Consider the following 12,581-nt stretch of genomic DNA (forward strand, 5'->3'; position numbering starts at 1 on the left):
GCGGAGGTTGAGAGGGAATGGAAAAAGCCATTTTCCTCTCGCATTCATAGGTTCCAGCAAACTAGTTATGCTAACATTGAGGGGATGCGTGAAAACGACTATGAGGGGATGCCCTCTGTGGAAGAGACGCTAGCCAGCTATCTCTCTGTGGGCGAGACATCCTCTCTCAAGACTCCCTCCTTGCCATCTAAGCCCCTTCAGGAAACATCTCACTTAAATGGCAGGGCATACGCAGCAGCAGGTCAGGCTGTCGCTTCGTTCCTGATCTGCTGAAAGACCTGGATAAGGGTCAGGGCTTGTCACCTAATGAAGTAGCTGAGCTGCGCCACACCACGGATTTGGCTCCCCGTGGCACTAAACAGGCCACCCCTGCTATGGGCAGGTCTATGGCGGCCATGGTGGTAACGGAGAGACATCTGTGGGTGAATCTGGCAGACATTGGGAAGAAAGAGAAGGGCTTTCTTCTCTAAGCTCCAGTCTTGCCTTCCGAGCTTTTCAGTACCTCTGTCGAGACGGTCGTCGAGAAGTTTAGGGAGGCGAAGGCGCGCTCAGCGGCCTTCAAAACCTTCATTCCAAGAAGGTCCAGGTCTGAGCCCAAACAACGCAGGGGTCCTGGCCCAACTCCGTCTGGTGATCAGAGATGGGCACAGAAGGCTAGTGTCGCGACTCGTGCCCCTCCTCCGCCTGTGGGTTGGGCTAGAGGGAGGTGCGGGTCAAAGAGAGGTAGGCAAGACCTGAGGGAAGTGATCCAGACGAGGCGTTCTCAATGCTCTCGTCCGGACCAAAGTAAGACTTGAACATCTACTCCCTTCCCTCGGGGGGGCCTGTCATCTGCCCTCATTTTCCCCTCTCTAATTCCCCTGCAACCACCGTTAATTCCACCCGACCGAGGTTAGGTGGGAACCTAGAAACCTGCGCTTGAAAAACAGTCTCTATGCTGGACTTATGATGTTTTGGTTAGGTTCTATGTTCCGGACCCGACTCTTCGCACTTCGCCTCCGGGACTGATCTCATGCGCAGGTACCATGGATGGGTGAGTACGATCCAGTTATACGGTTCACTGGTATTGTGTAGCCATTCTTTGCAGTATTCTGGGACCTGTTATTTTGTGTTTTCACCTCTTGCCTTCGACTCAGTGCAGTGATGACCTCACTCGTCGATACTTGATCCAGGCTAGGATTCCCGGGCTCATATCCCTGGATCGTGTGGCCCAGTCGTAGATTTCTGTGGGAGCCTCCTTGATCATCAGGTCTCCAGCACTGCAATTCCAGGAACTGCGGGTCTTTTTACTATCAGTTTCTTGGCAGAGGACGCCTACCACTGGTGTTAGGAAAGGTGCATGGCTATCTGAGGATATCCATGTGCTAGCTCAGGGACTGCTCCCCTTCCTGGGGTTTTTAAGTAGCGAACTCCCTGAGCCCTTGCCTAAAGTGTGCTTCCCCCCTGCTATGGTGCAAGTAATAGCCCACCCTTGTGGCATCCTCTTTGGAGGGCTTACCGGGGTTTTTCAGGCTAGCTAGTGTGCGATCACCTGCTGACAGAGGCTGTAAGCAGAAGGAACCTTCCCCTGGGCCAGTACCATTCTCTTTACTGTTTGAGTTCCATGACAGCATCATTAGACAGCTGTCTGCTTGCTGTCTCTCTGATGTGTCATCTGAGTGGGCTGAGCCTGGCAGTACTCTCCTCACCCTTTGGGATGGCTTGAGCATTGCCTTCACCAGGCCCCGGAGCATCTGAGTTCCCTCTCATTCTGAGAGTTGAGTTCTATGCTCCCCAGAGCCCTGTCATTCAGCAGCCTCAGGTTGTTAGGCCTCTCTTTCCTTCCTGTTAGGTTGCTCTCCTTGTTGGTCGAGCTAACATTGCTCCCCTCACCATAGAGGGTCACCTATGAGCATGCTGCTCCCTTCCAAGCGTCTGAGTTTCTTCCTCATCCTGAGAATTGGATTCTCTGCTCTGTGGGATCCACCTTGTAGCCATGCCAAGGGGTCAGGCTCTTTCTCCACCCTCCCCCTTAGGCCGATCTCATGGGGAGCTTGGTAGTGCTCCCCTCACTCCAAGGGTCTCTTACGAGTACGCTGCTCCTCCCTGAGTGTTGGAGTTTCCCTCTCATCCTGAGAGTTGAGTTCTCTCCTCCTCAGAGCTCTGTGACCCTGTTAGGTTGCTCCCCTTGTTGGTAGAGCTAGCATTGCTCTCCTCACCATAGAGGGTCACCTATGAGCATGCCGCTCCCTTCTGAGCGTATGGGTTCCCTCTCATGCTGAGAGTTGAGTTCTCTGCTCTCCAGAGCTCTGTCATTCATCAGCTTCAGGTTGTTAGGCCTCTCTATGCCTCCCTGTTAGGTTGCTCCCCTTGTTGGTAGAGCTAGCATTGCGTCCCTCACCATAGAGGGTCACGTTTGAGCATGCTGCTCCCTTCTGAGTGTCTGAGTTCCCTCTTAGGTTGCTCTCCTTGTTGGTCGAGCTAGCATTGCTCCCCTCACTTAGAGGGTCACCTATGAGCACGCTGCTCCCTTCCGAGCACCTGAGAATTGGATTCTCTGCTCTGTGGGATTCACCGTACAGTCATGCCATCGGGTCAGGACGGCCCTTCCCCTTAGCCTAATCTCATGGTATGTTCGGCAGTGCTCCCCTCACTCTGAGGGTCTCTTATGAGCACGCAACCCATCCCTGAGCGTTGGAATTTCCCTCTCATCCCGAGAGTTGCGTTCTCCACCCCCCAGAGTTCTGTGAGTCAGCAACTTCAGGTTGTCAGGCCTCTCTCTGCCTCCCTGTTAAGTTGCTCACTTTGCTCCCTAGAACGGTGTGCAGATGCTAGTCTCTGTGCACTTTCTGAAAGCCATGTTGTGGTAAGACCGCACATCAAGTGTTTTGCGTTCTTTCTAAAATCCTGTACGGTATGGGTTACACGCTGCGGCTTCGTGACCTTTCTTTGGGTTGGTTAGACCTACTTATTTCTCCCAATGTTTTTGGGCTTGAACAGTGGGTTATTACCAAGAGTCTGTTGAGACAGTTCCCTCAGCGAGCTCGTGCAGAACAAGCGGTAGCCCCTGGGTGACAGGCCAGGACCTAGCTACTATCCTAGGAATTTGGCCGTATCCCCTTAAAGGAATCTTTTCTTACGATTCTAAGCCTTTGAGCTCTACCCTGGGTCCGGGAGTCCCGGCCCTTAACAGGAAAAATAAGTTGTTTAGGGTATGCAGCTCAGGTCTTTGGCTGTAGGGGATAATGTCACTGACAGCCGTCTAACCGTCCCAGGGGCAACTCCCCTGTTTGAGGTTTTTTTCTGTAGGGTGTGACTTACTATAAGGCAGTATTCAAAAATGTGGATATACAGGACAATTATATGGGTTAGTGAACATACTGTAGCATGTATCGATCTCAACATACTGGGCGTCATGTGCATGTCAGCAACCTGAAGTATCTGAAGCATTTTACTTCAGAAACAGGAGGCATGTGGCTGGATTAGATCCAAAGGAAAATAAATGACAGATGACAGAATATAGATACAGTTGGCAAGGATTCTTCACCTGTGGTACTAACTTTAACATACATTCTATACTTAAATGTCAAGTTAATAACCTTTGTTATGTTATCATTCATACATCAAATGGTTAACGTATAGTGTGTCATGTGGTGGATGTTTAATTGTAAATCTTTTTTTTTTTTTTGGAAAGGTGCAGGTAAAGAAGAGTGAAGGTGGAGCTAAACAAGACATCTGAACCGAGCTAATCAAATTATCATTAATCCAGACTTTACCAGCTGTGTGAAAAAAGTCTGAAAAGGCAGCAGGTGTCTGTGACAAAACAAGAGAAAGGATAAGAAGACATTTAACAGAGATGTAAAACTGCAGAATTCAGCCACAGTTACCAGAAAACCAGCTAACTTTGAATATGATTCTGTTGGTTTAATTTTAGTTTTGAAAAGGTACAGTACTCTGTATTACGTTTACATTACCGCTTCTCATGTGACTGGAGTCACTGTGCTTCTGACGAATGTTTAAAATGCCTTTTGGTTCTGGGAAGAGTTCCTGCATTTTGACCTGGGGCCTCATTTTTAACATGTTGTGTAGAAACCTTCCTCCATTTGAACTAAGATAATTTCTCAAATGTATTTACACGTGATTCAGAGAAACAAACATATACACACAAAACTATTTTCATACGACTCTGCCTGCTTAAAACCTGACGTGACACTAAGATGAACATTGGTGTGGATTTTCAAAAAAAAAAAGTACTGGGTGGATTTTTATCAGTATAGGGTGGATGTGTACACACACTTCCAACACACATTTATGTTCAAACTATTTGTAAAGTGAATTTTGCATCCGATGACCCCTTTAATATCCTTTTATACATTTTATTTTTATATTTCCTGTTTTAATTTTAAGGTTTTAATAGCCTAATTTTGTGTCCCCCCCCCCCCCCAATTTTAGCTATTTTATCACTTCCAAGTTGAAAATAATAAATGTTGCCTTGGTAACTAGCTGAAATAAAAGTTATTTTATTTCAAGTAACAAAAATATTTTCTGATGTTTCAAGTTTTACTTAATGATAATATCCCTGATTGTAACAGTCAGATGTCTAACACTTTCAAAACATACATTTTCATAAAAAAATACTTTCTTTTTGTCTTTTGTGATTTAATCAGTGCATCAGAGTGTTAGATGCAAAACAATTATTTATAGATGTTGACTAAATTTATTTAACCTGGACAAAGACACTGAGTGTTTAGTATTAAAACACAGAAGCAATCTAGGACAGTTTATTATCACATTGAGTCTGATCATTGAAATGTATTAATTTATCAGCTGCTTCACAGTACAAATAATGGAATATATTATTTTCAGACAAAAAGCACATCAGTAAATAGATGATGATTTGGCTAATAGTAATAATGGATGAAAGAATGCCACATGACTGGCAAATTACCTACAAATCATGTTCAATTCAATAAGACATCTAACTAACCCGATCAGAAAGTGTGTATAAATAGTATGCCAAATAAAAACAAAACCTCATATTATTTATACGCATTTTCATGAGACCGGGCTCCATCTAACCTGACTGAGGTAAGACAAAATTTTATTTTATTCATATAAGACTCATTCACTTTTCAGCAAAATGATCAGTTCTCTTACACTATACAATGACCTTATATTAGGATATATTTGACAGAATCTCTCAGGTGACACAGTTTCACTGTATTAGTGTATTTACCTAGTAAAATCCCCGGATAGAGAGGTTGAGTGAATGTGGTGTGGACTTTATGAATGAGGGTCATTGTGTCAGAGACGCTGTAGAAGGACAGAATTCCTGCACTGTGATCCACATACACTCCTATTCTAGAGCTGGACACTCCAGGGAGTTCAGTCACTTTGTTACCGTGTGTGAATAGGCATCTTGAGGGAGAGCAGAATAATTTCCAGGACTGATCATCGTATCCAGATCTACACTCATCACCCTGTCCCTTTTGACTGATGCTCTTATAAGACACTGATACACATACATCTTTACTCTGACTCCAGTCAACCTCCCAGTAACAGCGTCCAGACACTCTCTCTCTACACAAGACCTGAACCCACCGATCAAATCTGTCTGGATGATCAGGATACGGCTGAACGTTACTAGTAATTGCTTTGTTCCCATCAGACAGAATGAAGTTGCTATGTGTTGTTTTTGGATCCAGAGTGAACTGACGGAAACCTAATGAACAAAACCATACACCATACATTATTTATATATCTCGATTGGGTTAAGATGGAATGCTTTCAGAAAGTACCATTAGAGTGGCTAAACTTACATCTCAGGTATTCTTCTCTGGTCTCATATTCAGGGCCCAGAATGATCTGAATGTGTTTCACTGGGAAAACCAAATAAACAATTTGATATTTAATTCTCATTTATATTGCATGAACTTGGATAAATAAACGGCATGTAATTCACTTGTACCAGATATGTTGTCTATCGCCTCTCTGCAGTATTGAATTAGTTGGTCTCTGAGTTTAGAGACAGATTTCCTAACATCATCAAAAGAGACAGCAGAACTGATGTTGATTCTGGCTAATTTTGAAGATCCAGCGAGAGAGAGAGACGGGAAACTCTACAGATAAAATAAAATTACTTCACACAAAAATCCATATACACTTCTTTTTCTTTTTCAACGCCCCATGACATTTTGCACAAATTATGGGAGCAACTACTATTAAACTATAAACAATCAGCGAAAGGTTTGCTCTTTGAACTAAATATGCATTTTCAAAAACTGGATACAATGATGTGACATTATTCTACTCACCCTTCAACCATCGAACATTGAAAGAAAATTCAAGAATGTAAATGCATAAAAAAATTGGTAGGGTATGTGATTTGGTTCAAAACATTTTTGTTATGCTGGTTGAAAGTTTCTTCACACCCTGATAGCAATCACTGAGTTAAGTGGTCTAAATGTATTTATTTAGTCTGTGGAAGGCGTAGGACCATAAAATGTTCGAACAATCATTTTCACGTTCATGTGTTTTGCAGGAGGCGTGGCTTTGGAGAGTGATTTGCAGGGAGGGTGGGATCTTATGCTATTGCTAACCTCTGAAATCGCCTACCCTATCTTTGAATATCACTAGTAAATAATGTCTATATTTTGTAACATACTTAATCTCAATCTAAAATGTACATTAACGAGAGATAATATTTCATAGTGATTTCTGTCATTTTCACAGATAACAAATATTGGATTTTACCTGCATTTTCCAGTAAACATGACTGATAGGGATTAGAAGTGAAAGGGGGACACAATTACATCTTAAAGCATCCGTGTGAAAACAAACCTGGAAAGAGTCATGAAGATTTCAGGAGAAAAACTAGATATTCGTACGGTGAATATTTCATGGGATGTATTGTAAATTAAATTGGGAGAGCAGATCACAAATGTGCATTATATGTTGTCTTTTTTCATATTGTTACAGCGGAATACAAAGGAAAAAGTATGCAGCGGACTGAAAAGAGCCATAGATATTGTTGTTATACCATGTCACATTAAAATACCAAGTGTTGAGTTATTCTCAGTGCTGGGTAGTAACTGATTACATGTAATCTGGATAATGTAATCAGATTCCAAAAATTAAATACTTGTAATTAGATTATATTACTTAATTAATTATTATATTATTATATTACTTTTTCAAACACTTGTAATTAGACTACAGTAACTTCTTTATTTACTACTATTCACGAAATAGAAATTAATTATTCATAATTTTATTTTTCATCTTTTAAATGTTCCTTTTTAAAATAGCCAACCACTTACAGTTCAAGTCAAAAGTTTACATACACCTTGCAGAATCAGCAAAATGTCCACAAGAGAAAATAATAGTTGAAATTATAAAAATGACCCCGTTCAAAAGTTTACACACCCTTGATTCTTAATACTGTGTTGTTACCTGAATGATCCACAGCTGTGATTTTTTTTGTTTAGTGATAGTTGTTCATGAGTCCCTTGTTTGTCCTGAACAGTTCAACTGACTGCTGTTCTTCAGAAAAATCCTTCAGGTCCCACAAATTCTTTGGTTTTCCAGCATTTTTGTGTATTTGAACCCTTTCCAACAATGACTATATGATTTTGAGATCCATCTTTTCACACTGAGGACAACTGAGGGACTCATTTGCAACTATTACAGAAGATTCAAACACTCACTGATGCTCCAGAAGGAAATGCCATAATGCCAGAAGGACTACATGTAAACATCTTTTATGTGAAATATCTCATTCAGGTCAGTCCTAAATAAACAATAACATGCATTTTGTATGATTCCTCTTATTTTGGTAAAATAATTAACATTTTGCAGATTCTGCAAGGTGTATGTAAACTTTTGACTTCAACTGTATATGCATTCAGAAAGGGTTCCAGTTTTGTGGACATTCACACATTTTTATATCATTATGGTACAAGATTATCCTATTTAAATCAATGTGCTAAACAAGTTAAGTCAAAAGTAATCAAATGTAATCAAAAAAGTAATCTGATTAGATTACCTAAAATGTATAATGTAATGGATTACATTTTTGTCATGTAATTTGGAATCGGTAAACAGATCTCAATTTGTAAGTAATCTACCCAGCACTGGTTATTCTCCTGATGTCTGAAAATAATACGCGGCTGTATTTCTGCACAGAATGACTGTCAAGCTCCAAACTTGCCCCAAACCCTGCAGGAAATGTTGTTACCTGGATGAAACTGATGTGGTCATCTGATAGTGTGTGTGTAAACTGCTCCAGCTCAGCCTCTCTCCTCCTAAGATCTATAATCTCCTGCTTCATTCGCTCCACGAGATGTTCAAGTCGACTCACTGAAGATTTTTCCTGAGCTCTGATCAGCTGTGTCACCTCAGAGCGGCTTCTCTCAATGGAGCGAATGAGATCAGAGAAGATCTTCTCACTGTCCTCCACTGCTGCCTGTGCAGATCGCTGTTAGGACACAGAGAGAATGTGCTTCAGCACTTGAATAAACTGAATCTCAAGCTCTTCTTGCAACTGTCAGCAGTTGTTCTCCTTCTCCAAACTCACCTTAAGAGACTCCACAATCCCTCTCACTTCCTGAAGCTCATTTTTTCTCTGCTGGATCCTCTGCTCGAATGTTCTCTGCATGTCCCACATTTTACCCTTTATACAGATAAACAAAATGATGTTAGAAACTTTAAAACAAAATTTCACGAAATAATGATGTAACTTACTGAATATGAATTTGGTGTTGATGTATTTATTTTACTAGCACTTACACATTATGGCACCTCGGTTATCATACTTCTAAACCCCGCATTTAACCCCAGGTAGAGAAACAAATCACACTTGTAATTTCATAACCCGAGGTATAACAAAACCCTGGTCTGTGCACATTGTGAAAAACCACAGCTGTCCCATTTGTTCTCTGAAGTTGGAAATTCTGAGTTCCCAGTAGGAACTTTTAACTGGAACGCCCTCTCAAGACAGAGCAACAAACTCCAACTTAAGAATCCAATGCTGCTCAGTGCATCAACAGAAGAGAAACAGTAGTAATATATTGTTTATTAGCATTTGTCTATGTCTCAATAAACTCAGTGGTGCACAAAGTTGGCCTACTATCCAACCTCTATTTGTGGACATGATCAGCGTTACATATTTGCCCAGAAATAATGGTAAGCCTTACCTTTAGCAGAACATTGTGCATGCAAAATCGTTAATTAAATCCTCAAAGTCCATTCCCTTGACTAGTTTGAATTCAATAGCCAGCAGGGAGCGTGCAGACAGCCGCTTTGAGTTGTATCGGTTGAGGCATTAGTTGCCTTCTGCTGGTAATGACGATGTCTCAACCTTTTCTTCATTTCAAAGAAAAAAAAATGATATTGCAGGTACTTTTTGAAGGGTGGATATGTGTTGTGATATTTTCTCCTTTTTTTTATTTACGTTTCGCACAACCGTTAGCTATCCATTGTGAATTTATATTATAAATTGGCTCAATTTAGCGGGTTCGATTCTAGGGGGAGGGGGCAAATACACTGTGACCTGACCCAACCGCAATTCTTTATATGCATATATTTTATATTCTCTCTTTATATGTTGTATAATTAACTGTTCATTTTGTATGTCTTTGCATCTCTTCCATCAAAACAAGATATATACAAAACATGAAAAATATTTTAAGGGTCTAGTCATTATCTTCACTTGGTGCCCCAGGGCACTCGCCCAATCCCATCTATGGATAATCTGCCCCTGGACATGATAGTATGGCGTTATCTGTGCAAAATACAGCTTTTTATGTATTTTTAATTTAAATGGTATTGCTAACAATGGACGTATCCTTCTTGGGTTTTCTGCCTTCTCTACTGGAACAGGTTCACTTGCAAAGCCACTAGAAAGCAAGCCTGCAACCTTTAGGCAAATAAGCGTAACGGCTAACGCTTCCACTTTGGCAGTTTTTTAAATGGATGTCAATGGAGGAGAAGCTTCACTATGCTGAATAAACAGCTTATCATTTACTGAAATCGACAGCCTGTCAGCAAATCGTCAACATGTTTTACATTAAACACTACTTTTGGATCGAACTATTTTTTTAGGGTTTACACTGAAAAAAAACAAAGCCGTTTGGCAACCCGGCACCCTGCGTTCTATGAACAATCAGCCTTTTTTATGTCAAATGGTGGTAAAATTAAATCAACTGGCGTGAAGATGTTTTATTCTTATCTTTGTAGTCCAAAAGTCGATTCAGGAACTTGATAGCAGTCAAGCAATGCTAGAGCCGTTATGTAAACAGCCATTATGTTTGTAATTGAAGCTTGTATGCTATCAGTTCGCTGATCAAAGACGCATTTATAGGTTAGTGTATGCTAAGGTAGTATGCTGAGCAGTTGGGCTAAAGAATGTTTAATTTCACAATCTATATCTTTGTTCATTTACCATTGTAGGCAAGGTAAAGATCATTAAGATGACACAGGATGAGTGTGTGTTTTCTAATCATGCATTAAATAGAACAGACAACTTGAAATAGTCGTTCTAAACCCTTGGTAAACACAATCCTGGGTAATCTTGCTTCACATTTCACACATGCTTTATCTGGCGTTATAATTAATCCTGGGTATTCATAAATTGATGTTTCTCACTGTATATTCCTAAACCTGAGTTAACACTCTTAAGGGCTTTTTACGCTGCATTAACCCCTGGTTATCATTGTTCTAAACCTTGCTTTTATCCCCGACACGATTTCTACCTAGAGGGATCAGGTCTTGACGTTGCTTGGGGTCCCCAAAATGATAAACCCAGCCCTGATGACAGCATATCTCTAACATTTATGGCCGATAGAATTTGCAGTTCAAAGTCTCAATAGCTTTGATATTATCTCTAATATGAAGTGAAGTGAAGTGACATACTGCCAAGTATGGTGACCCATACTCAGAATTCGTGCTCTGCATTTAACCCATCCAACATGCACACACACACACAGCAGTGAACACACACACACCGTGAACACACACCCGGGGAGCAGTTGGGGGTTCGGTGTCTTGCTCAAGGGCACCTCAGTCGTGGTATTGAGGGTGGAGAGAGCGCTGGACATTCACTCCCCCCACCTACAATCCCTGCCGGCCCGAGACTCGAACCCGCAACCTTTGGATTACGAGTCCGACTCTCTAACCATTAGGCCACGACTTAATATCAGCAAACAACAGTAAGACACTACTTTACATGATGCACATTATCCTTTATATTCTGAGATCTGGGCAAACCTAAATTTTCTTTATTAATGGGTTTAATTTCAATATCAAATGTCACTTCATACCTGCAACTTAGTCATTTCTTCTGCAGCTGATACAGTCTCATGGTTTCTGTGTTCATCCAATGTACACAGAATACAAATACATTTCTTGTCGGTGCGACAGAAAACCTCTAGAATCTTATCGTGTTTTTGGCAGATCTTCTGCTTCAGTCGTCTAGTGGCATCTATCACTTTGTGTTGTTTATCAGAATGAAACTCCTCAAAATGAGTTTGACAGTAAGAGTTCAGACACACCAGACAGGACTTGACCGCATTGTTTTTCCGTCCAGTACAGACGTCACACTTCACGTCTCCAGGTCCGGTGGGAACAGCATCTTGGAGTTCAGTCTTCTTTAGTTTCTCCACCATTTCAGCAATCATCACATTCTTACCTAAAGCGGGTCTTGGCAAGAAGGTCTTTCTGCACTGTGGACAGCTGTAGATTCCCATCCGATCTTCCTGATTCCAGTAGTCTGTAATACAGTTCATGCAGTAACTGTGTCCACATGGGACAGTCACTGGTTCCTTCAAGAGATCCAGACAAATTGGACAGATGAACTGGTATTGATCCACTGAAATTCTTAAATCTGCCATCTCAGACATATAGAGCAACAATATGGATAATGAGAACAGTTTCTATTTCTATACTGGAGGGTTAATATCTTACTGGTTGCAGGGCGTGACTTGTTCCCTACTTTAGGGTGTGATTTATTACAAGCTAGCAGTGGGTACAGCTTAGATATGTATAGGTAGAAGCCACATTCGACTGCTCCAGACTTCGTCTGCCATCTTGGAGTGGTCAATGTGTCATCACTCACAATAAAAATCAATGAGTTTCAAGATGCCACAACACTGCACAATCTCTGGATGTAAAAAGCACCGAAATTTTAATTCTTGAAGAAACTGGATAAACATTGAGGAATGTGTTAATTTGAGTTTTTAATATGTATTAACGCAATATTACAGCTTTTTAAACTATAGTACCTTGTGTTAGCTTACGGCTTTGTCTTCTTGTATTGTGTTAGTTTTGCAAAATCATCCGCTTATGTCTGTTGCTGGTATAGATATTCATACACGTGTATAACTAGGGTTGCAGACACACTGGCAACTTTCTCTCCAGTGTTCACGGACCTGCTTTGACTGCTCCAGTATGGCGGACAACTTACGTACAGCGGCCCATAGAAACAGAGGCTAATAAGGCATCTACTTATACATATCTATGGTTTACAGCAACATTATCAGTACTTATCTACTTAGCAGTATCATAAAGAAGCAGAGTAAGAAAAAAAAAAAAAAAAAAAAATGAAC

The 12,581-nt window shown here is 41.2% G+C and overlaps 1 protein-coding gene across 1 annotated transcript; it reads right to left on the reverse strand.

The window, feature by feature from the left end:
• Window positions 1–5,150: 5,150 nt before the first annotated feature.
• On the reverse strand, window positions 5,151–11,867 carry LOC306884219 (E3 ubiquitin/ISG15 ligase TRIM25-like; the record flags this gene model as incomplete). The annotated part of the gene is made up of 6 exons (XM_079439937.1): window positions 5,151–5,701; window positions 5,799–5,858; window positions 6,733–6,754; window positions 8,216–8,455; window positions 8,555–8,650; window positions 11,298–11,867. The coding sequence occupies 6 exons, from the start codon at window positions 11,865–11,867 to the stop codon at window positions 5,151–5,153; spliced, it is 1,539 nt and encodes a 512-aa protein (XP_079296063.1).
• Window positions 11,868–12,581: the final 714 nt, after the last annotated feature.

Source organism: Barbus barbus (assembly GCF_936440315.1).
Source record: "Barbus barbus genome assembly, chromosome: 18".
Classification (NCBI taxonomy): domain Eukaryota; kingdom Metazoa; phylum Chordata; class Actinopteri; order Cypriniformes; family Cyprinidae; genus Barbus; species Barbus barbus.